Genomic DNA, 18,803 nt, shown 5'->3' on the forward strand with positions numbered 1-18,803 from the left:
ATAAACTCAAATACTTTCCACCGTTTGCACCCACTGAGGGCTCAGTGGATGTGGAAGGAGTGGGAGTGGGTGTGGGGCGTGGGCCGGGGGCGTGGGCTGGGGGCTGGCGTGCAGGGGTGCCGTCCTCCCCCTGGGGCCCACCCCGTGTCTGCGCGTCTCGCTGTGAGCTGTGAGATGAGGATACTGATCTGTGCCTTCTCAGAGCCCCTGTGGCGTTTGGTTTGCTTCAAGCCCCCCTGCTTGTGATTTTGTGGACGCGCAGACGGGGGCTTGCTGAGAACTGAGCCGCGAGCGCTGGCGGTTGCTCTCCTTCCTCCCGACAGGGCTGGAGGGCTTCGTGGCCTGGGAGGGGCGGGATCAGGCGGCGCAGCGGCCGGACTTCCCAGGGACGCTCCCGAGTCGAGCCCCAGCGTCTCCGGGCGGCGATGTGGAGATGTGTCCGGGGTGGCCAGGGCAGCAGTCAGAGGAATTGCTGGGGGTCTGCGTCCCCCGCGCCCCCAGCCTCCCCTCTCTGGGCGATGCTCACAGCTGAGGCCAGGCGCCCGTGTTCAGGGGCGCGTGCGGCACCGCGGGATCCACCTGCGCCGGGTCGGGGCGCCTTCAACAGCAGGTGTCGGAACACGTGCCTCAAACTGAGAGAGGGGAGACAGAGAGGAACGTGGGGAGAGCCAGAGAGAGGAAAGGTGAGAGGCGGGGGGTGGAGGGAGGGGAGAGACACAGAGAATTATTCCTGTGACCACACAGCCAGCTGGAAGGGTGGCCTCAGGCTGGCTGGTTTTGGGGCTCCCGTGATATCACCAGGCCTGGCTTCTGTGTCTCTTGACTCTGCAGTTGGCCTTAGTGGCTGCCGTCCGCACCCCCACCTGCTGGCAAAGGGGCTGCCACAGTTCCCGCCTCGCGTCCTCTCTCCAGAAGCCCCGGCCACACCCCAGTGGCTCTGGTGGCCCAGTGTCCACCCCCGAGCGTCTCACGGTGGCCGGGGCGGCAGGGTGTGCTGACTGGCTTAGTCCCGACACTCCAGCCCTCTGTCCAGGGGCTGGAATTCCACCCACATACCTACCGCGTGATTGATGGGGGCCCACATGTTACGGGGAGAAGAAGGAAGGGGGCTCAGCTGGGCAGTGGCAAGTGTCCCCAGCTCCGGCATAGGGACAGACGGCTGCAGGAAAGGAGCGGGGTGAGGGGAACTGGACTCTTCAGCCAACACCAGTCGCCTCCTGCCTGCAGGCTGGGGCTGGGAAGGTGACCCAACCCCACCCACCCTGGCCCAGACACCGGGTCCTGCACGGAGCGTCTCACTGGGGGCCGTGGGCCGTGCGCGGGGACAGTGTGGCTGTCAGCACTGGGGAGGGGGCTGCTGCCAGCACCGAGTCGGGGCCCAGGGATGCTGCTCAGCACCCTAACATGCCTGGCTCGGCCCCACAGGGAACAGCCTGGTGCCAAGGTCCATAGGGCTGGGGCTGGGGGCCCTGCACCCCTCAGGCGGGTTAGAAGTGGGCAGCTTGGCGCTGGATCAGCGAGACACCCCGTGGCAGCAGCAGCCACTCTGCCGGGAGCTGACGGGGCCTCGGGCAGGTGAGCGAGTGGCCTGGGTGTGCCCCCTGGGCGTGGGGCGTTCCTGAGAGCCCCTTGTTTAAACTTCTGACGCGACCACTGAGGAAGGTTTCCATGGAGGGTCACTGCAGGTCACATGACCCACCTCGATTCCACCACAACCTGTGAACTGCCTGACATGTCCGGGCGTTGGAGGGTTGGACGGAGCCTCTGCCGTGTGCCGGTGCAGCCCTGGGTGCCAGGGTGGGCAGCGCGGGACGGAGCCCTGCCCCCAAGGAGCTCACCCATGAGTGGGGGAGAGGCGAGCGAGCGGCTGGTGACAGGGAAAGTGGAGGTTGTGTCCACGGGCTGTGGACCCCAGAGAGACAGGGAGCGGGAGGTGGGTCTGGGGGAGGGTGTCCCAGGTAGGTGGCAGCCCCCTCCCCAGTGTGCGAGCCCCACGGCAGCAGCGGGGCAGGGGGAGCGGGCCTGGGAGACGAGAGCCAGGAGGTGCAGGGCCTGGAGCAGGACAGCGATGGCCGGGGTGACAGAGGGGAGGTCTGGAGAGGAAACGACCCCCTTCCTGTCATTTTGTTACAGAGGGAGGGGGGCAGAGAAGGGGAGGCGCCCAGAGAGACATGGAGGCGAGAGAGGGTTTCATTCTCACCTGTGGTTGTTGAAGAGTGTAAGCTGCCTGCCCTTGACCCTCTGAATGTCCAGACGTTAACTGACTGCATTTACGTGTTTAAAGTATATCACAGTTATGTAGTCTGTTTTGGTTTTCCGAATCTTTTGTTTAGTTTATAACCTGATTTTTTAAACTGCTTTATTGAGCTGTGCTCTATGTCCCATGCGAGTCACCCATGTCAGTGGCTCTCAGTGTGTTCACCAGTCAGTTCTGGAACGTTTTCCGCGTCACCCCGCAAAGCAGCCCGGGCCCCCCAGCTGGCACCTGCCACCCCCAGCCGTGGCGACCCCGCCTGCCCCTCCTCTGGCTGTGTCCGGCCCGGTGCTGCAGTGTCCAGCGTCCGTGCCCGGTGTCCAGCTCCCAACACTGCCGCTCGGGCCGTCCCTGCTCCGGCTGCCTCCAAGCCCACCCCCCCGACGGCTCTGGTCGGAGCAGGAGCCATGCCTGCCCCTGGCGGACCCCTGGCCGTCAGCACCGGGCTGGGCTGCCATTCTCCCGGGGAGCGGCTGGGAGCAGCTGGGGTGCGGCGCGCCGGGAGGCTTCCCTGGACAGCCCGAGGTGCGAGGGCGTTCCCGGCTTATCCATCTTCACACTTTCCTACGCATCACCAGCCTCTAGCCACTCAGTATTTAATAAAAATATATTTTTAAAAGTCTAGAGGGGAATTATATGGTAAGTAAAAGACATTGTTTTTATGCAAATTGGCATTAGACAAAACGAGACATTCACATCGCACTATTTCTGATTTAAACGACACTTCGTAAGCTACCAGTGCTTATAACGGGTGTAATTCGTTAAACGTTTGTGGACGGGATAAGGTGAAGTATAGCATTATCCTTTGGGAAAAAAGAAAGAAATGTAGAAAACGAGCACAGGAAACTTGCTCAAAGGTTCCCGAAGGCGCCTGGTGCACAAAGGGGGGGCCGCAGCCAGCGAGCTCGGTCCCGATGGGCACGGGCGGCACCGGCGGCACCACGACCCCATGTGTTTGCAGCGGTGCCCCGGAGCTGGGGAAGGTATGTCGTGTGGGGGCACCCCCAGGAGGAGGGGCAGCGGTGGGTTTCTCAGTGCGTCCCCTCTCGAGAAGTCCCCTCCAGGCTTAAGCCCCCCTGTGAGCTTGATCGCCGACCCGCCCCTGCCTTTGGCGGTGAAGATCCCCGGAAACGCCAGCCCAGACTACTGTTTTAGCATCTGTTGCAGAGATGGAGCCCCAAGGCACCGTGGTGGGCGAACAGAGCCAGCCCAAAGCCGCAGCTACTGCATGACACCCTCTGTGTCTAGAAAGGAAACAGCCACCTCCAATCCCATGTTTTATAGAGAGATCCAGAAGGATGTGTATCAAACACATATCAGAGTCACCTCTGGGAGGGGAAAGGCTGTAGTTGATGGTGACGGTCAAAGGAAATCTGTCATGTTTTTATTTTTAAAAGAGGATAATTATTAACTTTACTGTATGATAAAATTAAATAAAGCTAGGGTAAAGAAGCCTTGGAGAAACAGATAAACGAGACACGGATGTGCATACGAGGCAGGTGTAAGGGCCTCTACAGGAGGAGTCGTGAAATGGCACAGCCCAGTGACGGTGAGCTCCTGGTGGTGCGTTTACACAGCCCTGTGCCCGCCCCACGTTTCTGCGTGTGGGGGACAGTGAGCTCCTGGTGGTGCGTTTACACAGCCCTGTGCCCGCCCCACGTTTCTGCGTGTGGGGGACAGTGAGCTCCTGGTGGTGCGTTTACACAGCCCTGTGCCCGCCCCACGTTTCTGCATGGGGGGGACAGTGAGCTCCTGGTGGTGTGTTTTCACAGCCCTGTGCCCGCCCCACGTTTCTGCATGGGGGGGACAGTGAGCTCCTGGTGGTGCGTTTACACAGCCCTGTGCCCGCCCACGTTCCTGCGTGTGGGGACAGTGAGCTCCTGGTGGTGCGTTTTCACAGCCCTGTGCCCGCCCACGTTCCTGCGTGTGGGGGACGGTGAGCTCCTGGTGGTGCGTTTTCACAGCCCTGTGCCCGCCCCACGTTCCTGCGTGTGGGGACAGTGAGCTCCTGGTGGTGCGTTTACACAGCCCTGTGCCCGCCCACGTTCCTGCGTGTGGGGACAGTGAGCTCCTGGTGGTGCGTTTACACAGCCCTGTGCCCGCCCACGTTCCTGCGTGTGGGGGACGGTGAGCTCCTGGTGGTGCGTTTACACAGCCCTGTGCCCGCCCACGTTTCTGCGTGTGGGGGACAGTGAGCTCCTGGTGGTGCGTTTACACAGCCCTGTGCCCGCCCGACGTTCCTGCGTGTGGGGGACAGTGAGCTCCTGGTGGTGCGTTTACACAGCCCTGTGCCCGCCCGACGTTCCTGCGTGTGGGGACAGTGAGCTCCTGGTGGTGTGTTTTCACAGCCCTGTGCCCGCCCACGTTTCCGCAGGTGGGGGACAGTGAGCTCCTGGTGGTGCATTTTCACAGCCCTGTGCCCGCCCCACGTTCCTGCGTGTGGGGACAGTGAGCTCCTGGTGGTGCGTTTACACAGCCCTGTGCCCGCCCGACGTTCCTGCGTGTGGGGGACAGTGAGCTCCTGGTGGTGCGTTTACACAGCCCTGTGCCCGCCCGACGTTCCTGCGTGTGGGGGACGGTGAGCTCCTGGTGGTGCGTTTACACAGCCCTGTGCCCGCCCGACGTTCCTGCGTGTGGGGGACAGTGAGCTCCTGGTGGTGCGTTTACACAGCCCTGTGCCCGCCCACGTTTCCGCAGGTGGGGGACAGTGAGCTCCTGGTGGTGCATTTTCACAGCCCTGTGCCCGCCCCACGTTCCTGCGTGTGGGGACAGTGAGCTCCTGGTGGTGCGTTTACACAGCCCTGTGCCCGCCCGACGTTCCTGCGTGTGGGGGACGGTGAGCTCCTGGTGGTGCGTTTACACAGCCCTGTGCCCGACGTTCCTGCGTGTGGGGACAGTGAGCTCCTGGTGGTGTGTTTTCACAGCCCTGTGCCCGCCCACGTTCCTGCGTGTGGGGACAGTGAGCTCCTGGTGGTGTGTTTTCACAGCCCTGTGCCCGCCCCACGTTCCTGCGTGTGGGGACAGTGAGCTCCTGGTGGTGTGTTTTCACAGCCCTGTGCCCGCCCCACGTTCCTGCGTGTGGGGGACAGTGAGCTCCTGGTGGTGCGTTTTCACAGCCCTGTGCCCGCCCCACGTTCCTGCGTGTGGGGACAGTGAGCTCCTGGTGGTGCGTTTTCACAGCCCTGTGCCCGCCCCACGTTCCTGCGTGTGGGGGACAGTGAGCTCCTGGTGGTGCGTTTACACAGCCCTGTGCCCGCCCACGTTCCTGCGTGTGGGGACAGTGAGCTCCTGGTGGTGTGTTTTCACAGCCCTGTGCCCGCCCCACGTTCCTGCGTGTGGGGACAGTGAGCTCCTGGTGGTGTGTTTTCACAGCCCTGTGCCCGCCCCACGTTCCTGCGTGTGGGGGACAGTGAGCTCCTGGTGGTGTGTTTTCACAGCCCTGTGCCCGCCCCACGTTCCTGCGTGTGGGGGACAGTGAGCTCCTGGTGGTGCGTTTACACAGCCCTGTGCCCGCCCCACGTTCCTGCGTGTGGGGGACAGTAAGCTCCTGGTGGTGCGTTTACACAGCCCTGTGCCCGCCCACGTTTCTGCATGGGGGGGACAGTGAGCTCCTGGTGGTGCGTTTACACAGCCCTGTGCCCGCCCCACGTTCCTGCGTGTGGGGACAGTGAGCTCCTGGTGGTGCGTTTACACAGCCCTGTGCCCGCCCACGTTCCTGTGTGTGGGGGACAGTGAGCTCCTGGTGGTGCGTTTACACAGCCCTGTGCCCGCCCCACGTTCCTGCGTGTGGGGACAGTGAGCTCCTGGTGGTGCGTTTTCACAGCCCTGTGCCCGCCCACGTTCCTGCGTGTGGGGGACAGTGAGCTCCTGGTGGTGCGTTTACACAGCCCTGTGCCCGCCCACGTTCCTGCGTGTGGGGGACAGTGAGCTCCTGGTGGTGCGTTTACACAGCCCTGTGCCCGCCCCACGTTCCTGCGTGTGGGGACAGTGAGCTCCTGGTGGTGCGTTTACACAGCCCTGTGCCCGCCCACGTTCCTGCGTGTGGGGGACAGTGAGCTCCTGGTGGTGCGTTTACACAGCCCTGTGCCCGCCCCACGTTTCCGCATGGGGGGGACAGTGAGCTCCTGGTGGTGCGTTTACACAGCCCTGTGCCCGCCCCACGTTCCTGCGTGTGGGGACAGTGAGCTCCTGGTGGTGCGTTTTCACAGCCCTGTGCCCGCCCCACGTTTCTGCGTGTGGGGGACAGTGAGCTCCTGGTGGTGCATTTTCACAGCCCTGTGCCCGCCCCACGTTTCCGCATGGGGGGGACAGTGAGCTCCTGGTGGTGCGTTTTCACAGCCCTGTGCCCGCCACGTTTCTGCGTGTGGGGGACAGTGAGCTCCTGGTGGTGCGTTTACACAGCCCTGTGCCCGCCCCACGTTTCCGCCGGTGGGGGACAGTGAGCTCCTGGTGGTGCGTTTTCACAGCCCTGTGCCCGCCCCACGTTTCCGCATGGGGGGGACAGTGAGCTCCTGGTGGTGCGTTTTCACAGCCCTGTGCCCGCCCCACGTTCCTGCGTGTGGGGGACAGTGAGCTCCTGGTGGTGCGTTTACACAGCCCTGTGCCCGCCCACGTTTCTGCGTGTGGGGGACAGTGAGCTCCTGGTGGTGCGTTTACACAGCCCTGTGCCCGCCCACGTTTCTGCGTGTGGGGGACAGTGAGCTCCTGGTGGTGCGTTTACACAGCCCTGTGCCCGCCCACGTTCCTGCGTGTGGGGACAGTGAGCTCCTGGTGGTGCGTTTTCACAGCCCTGTGCCCGCCCACGTTCCTGCGTGTGGGGGACAGTGAGCTCCTGGTGGTGCGTTTTCACAGCCCTGTGCCCGCCCCACGTTCCTGCGTGTGGGGGACAGTGAGCTCCTGGTGGTGCGTTTACACAGCCCTGTGCCCGCCCACGTTTCCGCGTGTGGGGGACAGTGAGCTCCTGGTGGTGCGTTTACACAGCCCTGTGCCCGCCCACGTTTCCGCAGGTGGGGGGCAGTGAGCTCCTGGTGGTGCATTTACACAGCCCTGTGCCCGCCCCACGTTCCTGCGTGTGGGGGACAGTGAGCTCCTGGTGGTGCGTTTTCACAGCCCTGTGCCCGGCCACGTTTCCGCAGGTGGGGGACAGTGAGCTCCTGGTGGTGCGTTTTCACAGCCCTGTGCCCGGCCACGTTTCCGCAGGTGGGGGACAGTGAGCTCCTGGTGGTGCGTTTTCACAGCCCTGTGCCCGCCCCACGTTTCCGCAGGTGGGGGACAGTGAGCTCCTGGTGGTGCGTTTTCACAGCCCTGTGCCCGGCCACGTTTCCGCAGGTGGTGAAGCCTGAAGATCGCCGCCTCCATCGTTACGGTGACCCTCCCTGTAAGGGAATGCAGTGTTTAGCTGGGCCCCCAGCCAGGATGACACGACACCCCCAGCCTCCTTGCAGCCAGCCTGGCTTTGGAGTCACGTTCCGGCTGGGGGGATAGAAGGGGGCGCGGTGCGGGCAGTGACTGGGACGGGTGTCGATGGGCATATGGCCTTCTCCTGCCCTTTCCTGTCTCCTGCCGTCTGGACCTGGGCGCGGAACGGGAGGGCCTCGTGCCCCCGGACCCCCTGCTCCACACGTGTTCCGGAGACAGAGGTGAACATCTGCCCTGGTTAAGGACTGCGAGTCGGGAATTTTCTTAATCTCCACCCTGCAGCTTACTCTCACTGGTGCCCTCGGCACACGCCTGAGCTGCTGAGAGCAGCCCTTTTCCTCAGCCTCCCCTCTGGTATCACTGGATGTTCCTACACGTAAATGCTCGTGTAACAACAGTGACAATGAGGGTACAGCACGATTCAGGGTGACCAGAAACGTCTCAGCACAGACCATTAAAAAGCTGCATGGCTGGATGGAAGGGTTTTCTCGAGTTGGAACTTCCAGGGCTAGAGACGGAAGGGTTTTCTTGAGTTGGAACTTCCAGGGCTAGAGCTGTGGTTTTGCTTAGAGAAAAGGTGCGTAAGGAATCACAAGGAGATGTTTCTCAAAAGAGGATTTGCTCTTCAGAGAATTGCAAGAACATTTCCAGCCCACACTGGCCAAAATTGTTATGCCTTAGGCTGAGGGGAGCGCAACTCTCCCAGGGGCCCTCACTTTTCTTGCTAACGGTCAGGCACCCAGCATGTTTCTCCTGTTCAGGGACCCCAACCCCTCTTCTTGGTGGGGGCAGCCCTGTCCCGCGGCCAACGCTAGCGGCAGAGCTGCCTCCGCTGGCCCCCAGGCCCTGCCTGGACTCCGAGCCCCGGACGAGCCTCTTGGAGGCTGAGGGGCTGTGTGCAGTGGCTCCTTGCAGCCTCGGGAGAAGCTTGACGGTTGTCTTTCCCACCACCAGGTCACGGCCTGCGAGGTCCGGAGGCCCTGTGCTTTCCAGCACTTTTAGGAGGAGGCTCCTGGTGACCACAGGGCAGGGAGATGCAGGACTCGGCTTGCTTCTCAGCTCTCTGGTCCCTTGTGTCCAGACCTGGAAGTGTTCGTGTTTGCCGAGCTGGCGTGCATCTGTCCCATGCTTTACCGTGGTCTTGGCCGTCATCGATGGGGTCCGTGCAGCCTGCAGCTGTACTAGACATGGCCCTACTTCGATCTTCTACTCCCTGAATGGGACTTGGTCTTGTTGGAGGAACTAAAGGAGAACAGTCTCGGGAAATGACGTTCTTCCAGTGAGGAATTTCCCCAGGCAGGGGTGGAAGAGCCGAGACGGTGGCTGCCGCGAGCCGTGAGGGTCGCTGGAATTCAGGCCTTGCACCCAGGCCTCTAACTGAGACGGGGCCTAAGTTATTCCGATGGTTACTTAGTCAAGCACAAGTGCATTTCTTGTTTCTCACGGCTGTCCCAGTGCTGAGCGGAACGGCAGGGCCTGTTGTGTCTTCAGGGAACCGGGCGTGGGTCAGCAGAGCCGGCGCACAGCACCACGGCCGCGGTCCCACTGCAGCCCCCGGGCCACACGTGCGCGCTGCAGATGGCGTGTGCCGGGATTCCTGCCCCGGGGCCGAGGCGGCCACCATCGGCCACTGTGGGCGGAACGGTCCCCGGAGGGTGTGGTGACGTCCTCTGTCTGGAAGTGGGGCCTGCACAGTGGAAGTGAGGGTCTCGGGAGGAGCCCATCCTGGGTTACCGGGGGCTAAATCCAGCGACGGTGCCCTGAGAAACCCACAGACAGACGCAGAGGGGACAGACGGCCGAGGTCAGACGGAGCAGAGCCGGGGGGACGCTGCCGCCAGCCAGGAGGCCGACCCGGCCGGGGGAGCCCCCTGGAGCCCGGAGCCTGGGAGGAAGCCCCCCGCCCACCCTGCGTGTGGGACATCTGGCCCCAGAGCTGGCGGAGAGTAGGTGGCTGTTGTTTTCACCCACAGCTGGGGTCCTGTGTGCTGGCCACGCTGGGACAGGAGGACACCCACTTTCCTTTGGGCACTTGTGACGTGAGCGGGAGCTGCACCGGAGCCGCCCGCCCCCGTCCACGGCGGAATGGACACACCGTCTGCCGGGCACTGGTCCCTCTCTCCAGCAGCCCAGGTCTCCCTGTGGCTGGACTATCGCATCACACACTCGTGTGATGTAATTTCGTTCAACATGAAAGCTGACCCGGGACCTCCAGGGCCCCTTCCAGCACCTCCCGTCTCTGATCTGCTTCACAGACTGCTCCTCAAGGGAGCTGTCGGCTCGCCCCCACCACGTGCCCCCCTCCCTTGCTCTTTGTCGCCTTCCACTCTGGATTTCGCACCCGGCACCCCATGGAACCGGGCCTGTGAAGGTCCACAGGGGCCTCACTGACACGCCCCTGGCGGAGCCCCTTCGGCGTCTTGCTGGCCTGCCCCGGCACCGGTCACCGTCGGTCACTCCTGCCTCTCGAGGCGCCGTCCTGGCTCGGGGATCTGGCCCCACGCCCGTGCCGCCCCCGTGCTCACGGCTGTGACGGCGGGGAGCCCTGGGCGCCGCCCCTCACCTGCGCCAGCCCATCCTGCCCGTCTCATCACACACGTGCTCCCCACGCTCCTGCCCCGGCTGCGCGCCTGAGCCCCACGCTCCAGGAACCCCTCATTTAACTTTGGAAGAGTTGCCTGGCCGCGGCCCCCAGTGGCACCTCCACCCCTGCGGCACCGCGTGGGGCCCCCACCCTGCCGGCACTCGCTGCCCTCGGGCTCTGTGGGGGCCCCGCTGTGGATTTAATTTGCATCCCCCGGTGACGTTATCTTCCATAGGCTTATTTGCCGTTCCTTTATCTTCTTTGGTGAAATGTGTGTTTAAATCTTTTGCCCAGTTTTTAATTGGATTGTGTGCTTCCTTCCTATTAAGCGTTGAGAGTTCTTTATTCTGGAAAGAAGTCCTTTGTCAGATGTGTGCTTTGAAAGTATTTTGTCCCAGTCTGTGGTGTGTCTTTTCATTTATTTAACAGTGTTTTTCAAAGAACAGAAATTTTTAATTTTGATGAAGTCTAGTTTATCCATTTTTCTTTTATGGCTCATGCGTTTGGTTCTGTATCTAACAAAACTTTGCCTAACTTGAAGTTGCAAAGATTTTCTTCTGTTTCCTTCTTGAAGTTTTCCAGTTTTGGTTTTAAATTTATGCCTACAATCCATTTGAGTTCACTTTTGTATATGGTTTGAGGACCAGATCAGAGCTCATCTGTGCATGTGTTTGTATATGACTGTGAGTGTGTGGTACGCTGTGTGTGTGAGAGTGTGTGTGCAAGTGTGTATGTGGTGTAGTGTACATGGGTGTGGTCTGGTGTGTGTGGTCTGGTGTGTGAGTGTGTGGTGTGGTGTGTGTGTGTGTGAGTGTGTGGTGTGGTGTGTGAGTGTGTGAGGCTGTGCAAGTGTGTGGTGTGTGTATGTGTCAGTGTGTGGTCTGGTGCATGAATGAGTGTGTGAGTGTGTGGTCTGGTGTGTGTGCATGTGTGCAAGTGTGTGCATCCAGTTGTCCCACCATTTATTGAAAAGGTTTTCCCTCCACCCACTTGCCTTGGTCAGTTCTGGGCTCTTTTCTAATCAGCTGGTCCGTGTGTCTGTCCTGACACCCATATCTCGCTGCTGTGATTGCTGCCGCTTTAAATAAGCTTGAATTCAGGTTGTGGGAGGCCTCCAGCTTTGTTCTTTTTCACAGTTTTTGCGCTCCTCTGGGTCCTTGGCGTTTCCATAAGAATTTTAGAGTCAGCTCCTCACTTCCTAGAAAAACTCCTGCTGGGATTTGGATGGGATTCATGGTAACTGGGCTACGATTTGGGGAGAGACGCTGTCCTTCCCATCCTTGAGGCCGCTGGTGTTTTATTTCCCGTGCTCGGGCCCGCATCTCTGTGTCCCCGTGCGTGTCTCCCTGTGTCCAGCCTGGGTGGGACGTGGAAGTGTCACTGAGCAGGTTGGAAGGTGCGGGACGTGGTGGCTAGATGTGCTCACAGCACTTTCCCGCTTAAACCAGATGAGCGCCAACTCCTTGCGAGGCTGCCTGCCCCCGGCACCTTCCGCCTGTGTCTCTTCCTCTGCGGGGAGGCCCCTCGGGGTCTCGCCGACCCTCTGCCCGTGATGTCCCCTGTCCTGCGCCACTTCCGGCCTCAGCTTTAAACCACATTCGGACTTGGTCACTACTCAGAATGGCCGCCGTCCCCCTGGTGAGTGAGGGGATGCCCTGCAGGGCGAGTGGGAGGGTCCTGAGCAGGCTGAAGGGGCAGCAGGTGCACAGATGGCTTCCTGATGGTGTCACCGAGGCCGCACTGCCTGCTCACCGCGCTGCACGGGCATCCACCGCGGGGACAGGCACGTCTGAAGGGCAGAAGGTGGATCGTCTCCTGCGGCTGCAGTGACTAAGTCCTCGAGCCCGGGGGGCTCCAAGCCGCAGGAACAGAGTGTCTCCCAGTCCTGGGGCCGGACGTGCAAACCTCTGCAGCTTCCTGTCCGGTGGCCGCAGCCCTCCCTCCCCGCTTCACGTGGCGTCTCTGTGTGAGCCTCAGAGCCTTGAACGTCCCTCTGTCTTTCCGTAAGGAGACAGCCATGAGCATAGGGCCCCTAAATCCAGGATGACCTCGTCCTGAGGTCCTTATCTCATTTTATCTGCAAAGACCTTTCCTAAGGGAGGTCGCCTTCCCAGGGTCTGGGGGTACGTACTTCCGGGGCCACCATCCAACCAAGACAGAGGGAAGACTCGAAGCAGAAAAGACCCTGGAGCAAAACCCATTCTCCTCTTTAGGGAGGCCTGGGGGTCCAGAGCCGTCCCTTCCTCACTGAAGGTGATTTGGGCCCCGTGGGGGAGCCCTGGCCGGGCCTCCCAGCCTGATGAGAAGGGAGCCTGGACGTGTCTGTCCCGGTTCTTTCCCACAGTGAGGGTGGCGATGTGGAGTCAAGCTAAACACCTGGCGCTCCCTGAGCGTTACCGTGAGCCGGCGTGGCCTCGTTTAGGGGCTGCCCAGCCCTGCAAGGTTGGCACGACCGTGGCCCCGTCGTACGGAGGGTGAGGCCCAGAAGGCTGCCCGCCGTGCTGTGCTGCTGTGTGGACATCTGTGCCCGCGGGCTGTCGGCATCCCACCGCCCGCCTCCGGACATCTGGGCTGCCGGCCCCGACCAGTTCTTGGTGGTAGGCTGGTGCCCCGTCCCTGACGTCAGCCCCAGCAGTGACACAGTCACGCACCAGCCAGTCAGCACATCCCGTGACGGCCTAGAAAAAGACCATCGTTCTTTCGGCTCTTGAAACCCCACAAGGTGTGGCTGTGCAGAAAGCACTGCATAGCTCCGAGGCAGAGCCCGACTGGGATGAAACCTGATCCCAGAGACATGGAGCCGAGAAAGAGGAAAGGGGCACCGTGTCCTGCTGCCATCGCCGAGCCTGGATCCAGCTGTCCCTGAAGTCGGCCGCACTCCTGGACTTTCTGTAGACACGAGGCAGCAAACCCCCATTGCTTCTGCCAGCTTGTGGCCATTTTCCAGCATTGCGTCGTTCCTTACCCATGTGGCTGCTGAGCAGAGAATGGAAGGTTTATCTGGAAGGTTCTGCCTCCCTGTTGGTCCTGGGAGTCTGCTGCTTGTCCCCAAATACACAGAAGGCCAGCGAGCCCTGGGTCCTCTGCGTGAGCCAGCAGGGGTGATGAGCTCGCAGAAAGCACAGCTCCGGCTCAGGGAAGGCCGTGTCTTTTTAAAGTGGGTGGCTGCTGCGATCAGGAAATAGAAGGCCCCCGATGGCCTGGGTCTGGAGTGGCCGCCCAGAGCAGACGCCGCGGCCCGGTGCAGGTTAGTGAGCTGCTGCCGTGGAGGCAGAGGCCAGGCGCTGGCTGCCCTGAGCATGAAGGCCGCAGAGCCCCGGGAGAGGGGGCCTCCTGCTCTCCACTCTGCCTCCCAGAGACGCCCCATCATGAGCACACACGCCGAGAGGAAGGGCAGCAGGAAGTGTTTCTAAGGACACCCTCGAGCCTCACAGACTCCCCTGCTTTTGCCAGCTGTGTGCCCAGCAGTGGAAGAGGCCCCCGCCTGGCTGGCTCCCCGTCAGCCAGGGCAGCTGCACCCCACCCAGCCTCATGTCTCTGCCAGCCCGCAGGAACTGGGGCTCCCACCCTCCGTCACTGCAGACCCCACCTCCCGTGCCCCCGCTGGTCCCCCTACTCCCGAGTGCAACCCCCAGGGCCTGCGAGGGAGCTGCATCTCCTCCCGGGGGAATTCTGCAGGTTGACCCCTGGGGACCCCCACCTCCTGCCCGCCTGGCACCAGCTACACACCACACAACGGAAACTGCCAGAGAAGCCCCTCACCTGCCCCGGCCACAGCCCCAGCACCTGGAGCCAGGTGTGACGGCCAGTGTGTCCCAGGGAACGTCCGCTGGTGGCAGATGACTTCACGGGTGCAGCAGGAGTTGGCTCCTGCCAGCTGGAAGTTCCTGGAAAGGCACCTGAGCCTCGGGGTCCCCTGGCCCCTCCTCCTCACCTGGCAGTGGAAGGGAAAGGGGCGTGACCCTGTTGCCACCCACTCGGCAGGATGGGAAGTTTGGCTTCCACATGTTTCCGGGATGCCGGGCCAGGGGTAGCATTGAGGTCCATTCGTTTCTTCATTCATTCACTCACTCACTCAGCAGGCGAGTGATCCGGGTTCTTGGGGTTCAGCAGTGAAGGAGGTAAAGACCCGCTCTCGTGGGGTTCGTGTTCCAGGTGAGGTGTCGGACCCTGCAGAAGCAACCGGGCGAGCAAGGTGGTGCGTGCACGTGGGGGTCCCGGAGACAGGCCGCAGCGGGGTCACGTGGCTGGGGTGCTGCGCAGCACCCACTGCCCGCTGCAGGTCTGCGACACGCCTGCTGGTTTCTCTCCTGCAGCCGGCTTTACAGCTCATTTCCTCCCCTCGGGCTTGTTCCTGGTTTGCACACTTAGCAAGTTCCTGAACCTTGTGCGTTCCGACTTTTTCTTCTACAGAGCAGTGGTGCGCAGCCTCCTCGTCGGAAAGCATCTTCCTGAGGGATGACCTCTGGCAGAGCGTCTGAGCCGTGTCCCCGGGGCGGGGGGCAATGCACAGCTGCAGACCCCGTGGCAGTGGACGTGGGCTTGCTCCCTGCTGGGGCTCCGCCACCCTGCTTTGCTCCAGGGCTGACTGGCTGTGCTGAGGTTTGCACACACGCTCTGTGCAGAGAGCTTGCGAGGCTGGGGCCTCCTAGCACTGCTCTTCCACGGGTGGTTGTTGCTCACAGCAGCTCCAACCCGGACCCACCCGCGGCCCGGGGCCTGTCTGAGAGCACGGGGTCTCCACGTGGGGGTCAGCCTGGCGGGATTGTGCATGCAACGAGTCCAGGGAGGCGAGATGGCTTCTTGCGGTACCCAGTCGGGACACTACCTCCAGCTGTAGCGCTTTGGGATTTTATTAGGATTGGTGCCCAGCATTGTCAGGTGCCTTGCCGGCTTCTCTGACGGGGCTGTGAATTCGCTCCTTCAGCTCCCCGGACAGGGTAGCAACGGGTAGTGGGCAGGTCTGCGCCCTGGAGGGGACCTGCTGCCCACTGCATTGCTCGTGTGTTCTCGTGTGTGCTGTGGGTGCAGGTGTGCGCTCAGGTGTGTGCTCACATGTGCCCACGTGTGCTTGTGTGTGTGCTCAAAGGTGTGCTGTGTGTGTGCCCCTCTGTGTGCTCACATGTGTGCTCAGGTGGGCTCACGTGAGGCCATCTGTGTTGTGTGTGCATGTGTGTCTGTATGTGTGCCCGTGTGAGCCCACCTGTGTTGTGTGTACTCCTGTGTGTGCTCATCTGTGTGCCCATGTGTGCCGTGTGAGTGCTTGTGGGTGCCATAGGGTCCATTTGCTGACAGCTGACTGTCAACATGTGTGCACCTGCACCCCAGCTGTCCTTTTTAAATACTGTGCTTGCTACACTGAACTCCTTCCCAGAGTGGGCTGAGCGCTGCTCCAGCCGGTTGTCCGCCCGGAGCGCTGTGTTCCTGGAAGAGGCCGGCGCTCCCTGTGGGGTCACTGGCTCTCCTGCATCCTCGGCTTCGCACGTGGTAACTCGTGTTTAGCTGCGCGGTGTCCCTCCCCAGTGCCCGCGCCATCTTTCCTCGGAATTACTCCAGTCTCCTCGGAACCCGCAGTTCCCGCACTTCTCGTCCCCCAGCTTGCACGTTTCGCTTTCTCATGTCCCTTAATTCAGCGTATGATGAGGGAGTTTCTTTTCATTGGGCTTTCAGAAAACCAGCTTTTGTACATACTCACCTTTCCTATTATGTTTTTGTGTTTTACTTTGCTAATGTCACTGTTGACCCATGTTAATTCCATCATCGTAGTTGTTTTTACGATTTTCTAGGATCTTAAAATGAGCACTAAATTTCTTTAGTCTCCATTTCTCTTTAATAATGAGAGCATTTAAAACTAAATTTTTCTTGAAGCAGAGTTTTTGCTCCGTCCCACAGGCTTTGTATTGCAATGCTGTCCTTTTCCTCGCTTCCCAGACTGTGATCCAAATTTCGTTTCTCCTTTCATTGCAGGGGCACATAAGAGGATGTTTCTTAATTTTATACTTTTAGCACTTATTTCTGATTTTATTAGATTAGATGAGAGATACCACCTGCAAACAAGACTAGCTACATCGCTGGTTGCACTGGGACTCAGTGCAAAATAAGAACGTGGGGGTCCTGTTCAAAGAGCAGGAAAGAAGTGCTGCTTGAAGGTACTGAGCTCTAAGATTTTTACTTTCTTCCTTCGAGCTCCCCGAGCGCCACCAGATTCCACTCACACACAGGCGAAAAGGAAATAGTATTACGACTTTTGAGATGGTGACCCCAGAGCACTGACCCAATAGTGGGGTCCCCCAGAGCACCCCCCACAGCTGCACATGCTGCCCGCCCCCCGCCCTGCCCCCACCCCTCCCCCCACGCCCCCCGCCCTGCCCCCACCCCTCCCCCCACGCCCCCCGCCCTGCCGCCAGCCTGCCTGCAGGAGCCCTGCTGCCTAAATGTTTGTTAAGGTTTTTGTTTTTTGCAAAAACTTGATCATTTTCTGTAAGTATTCTAGGGGCATATGAAAAAATATATTTCCCTGAAGGAATTAGGGATGTATTATGTCATTCCTTCAGTCTTACTTTTTAGGCCTACCAAATTCCGAAAATGAAGTGTGCTTGTATTTTCACCAAATCCCCTTACATTTCCGGCAGTTTTCCCTTTATTTGTGTAGCTGTCAGATCTCTTTGTACATAAAGGTTGATAACTATTTTTTCTTTGTCATGTTTGAAGTTTTTAACATCAAGTCCCACCTTCTTGGGAGATTTATCTGAACTCCTTTTTCTGGTCATGGCCGTGGGATTTGCCTGGTATCTCTTTTCCAATTTGAGTATTTTCAAGCCTTTTTAAATCACTTTATTTTGACTGTGCTTATTGTAAACATCAATTAGCAGAGGTGTGTGTGGGGCGAGGGGTGGCTTTACTTAACTGAATGACCTCTGCCATTTTAAAAGGAAATTTGATTTATTTACATTCACTGCAGTATCTGAGATACTTGACTGGATTCCTTGTATCATCTTAATTACTCACTTTCTCCTTTGGTTTCCTCTTTTTTTTTTTTTTTTTTTCCATTTATTGTGTTTTTTTAAATTCAATTTTATTGAGATATATTCGCATACCATAAAATCTATCCAAAGTGTACAGCCATTCACAACACCGTCATATAAATACCATCATATAGTTGTGCATTCATCACCCCAATCTATTTTTTGAACATTTTCCTTGCACCAGAAAAACTGAAAATAAGAATAAAAAATAAATGTAAAGAACACCCAAATCATCCTCCCCACCCCACCCTATTTGTCATTTAGTTTGTGTCCCCATTTTTCTCCTCATCCATCCATACACTGGATGTGGGGAGTGTGGTCCACGGGGCTTTCTCAATCACACTGTCTCCCCTTGTAAGCTACACCGTTACACAATCTTCTTCAAGGGTCCGGACTACTGGGTTGCAGTCTGGTAGTTTCAGGTGCTGTTTGTGTTTCTGTGGGTGGCAGTTCATTTCCTCCCCCTCGTTGTGAACGTAACCCGTCACCTCAACAACGTTTGCCTTCTCAGACGCCTAAGCAAGCGCCTCAGCTCTGGCCGTCCCTTGTTGGCTCTTCCCGGTTCCCTGCCGGCCACCACCCTCCGCCGCCTCAGCTCCGGGAGGGCTACGCGTCGTCCTCTTCGGTCCCCGGGCTCTCGGGTTAGCCGAGGGCATCCGCGCCCCGAGTTCCCCTGCAGACCCGCCTCTGCTTCTGTCATCCCCTTGCGACCCAGGCAGCAGGCGCTGGGCACGGAGCTCGCCTCTCAGGAACGGGGCACGCCTGGGGCAGGACGCCCCCCGCCGCCTCCGGGTGCTGCCGTCCAGCTCCGAGTGCAAGGGGGCTGCTCGGCTGCCGGCCCCGGGGCGTGGCACCCCCTGCGCACCTCCTGCCGGGCCTCTGGACCCATCGAGGAGCAGGCTCGGGCGGGGCAGCAGGAGCGCGAGGGCGCACAGCAGGCTCGTGTCCGGGGGCAGCCGTGGCTTCCAAGACAAATTTGATGCAGGTTTTCCTCCAACTGTTTTTGTGGCCGTTTTCTATTTATGGCGAATGCCACGCTCTTCCATGGTTGTAGGGTTTATAACTTGCCCATGTTGGCTGCTTTCGGGGAGCGCCCCAGCACACTCCCCTGCACCCCAGGGTCCTCCGCACCCGCCCTGGCAGCCCGCCATCCCGGCGGCCCCCCATCCCGCTCCACCGTGCCCCTCCGTCCCGCAGGTGTGCGCAGATGACCTACCCCGCGGACCTGCCCCAGATCTCGGTGGTCTTCATCTTCGCCAACGAGGCCCTGTCGGTCATCCTGCGCTCCGTGCACAGCGCCATCAACCACACCCCGTCCCGGCTCCTCAAGGAGGTCGTCCTGGTGGACGACAACAGCGACAACGGTGAGTGGGCCGCCGAGGCGGGGGCGGGAGGTTAGGGGCCCCGGGGCCTCCGACAGGCTCCGAGCAGAGCTCCAGGCTGTGACGCGCTCCCTGTGTCTGTGTGTCTGTGTCCACGTGTCCGTCCTCCTGCAAGGACGCTGAGCACCTGCTTTGGGGCCC

General features: G+C 60.1%; 1 protein-coding gene across 7 annotated transcripts in view; it reads left to right on the forward strand.

Annotated features, from left to right (window-relative positions):
* GALNT9 (polypeptide N-acetylgalactosaminyltransferase 9) overlaps nucleotides 1-18,803 on the forward strand; it is a 120,788-nt gene that overhangs the window by 60,012 nt on the left and 41,973 nt on the right. For 5 of the 7 annotated variants that reach the window (XM_037816844.1, XM_037816845.1, XM_037816846.1 and 2 more), the window contains exon 3: nucleotides 18,478-18,644. In XM_037816844.1, coding sequence (XP_037672772.1) covers nucleotides 18,478-18,644 — 167 coding nt within the window. Of the gene's footprint in view, nucleotides 1-18,477; nucleotides 18,645-18,803 lie in introns of those variants that run through there. The other 2 variants (XM_037816848.1, XM_037816849.1) reach the window with 1 other exon arrangement.

The sequence above is a fragment of the Choloepus didactylus genome, chromosome 23 (assembly GCF_015220235.1).
Source record: "Choloepus didactylus isolate mChoDid1 chromosome 23, mChoDid1.pri, whole genome shotgun sequence".
Taxonomy (NCBI): domain Eukaryota; kingdom Metazoa; phylum Chordata; class Mammalia; order Pilosa; family Megalonychidae; genus Choloepus; species Choloepus didactylus.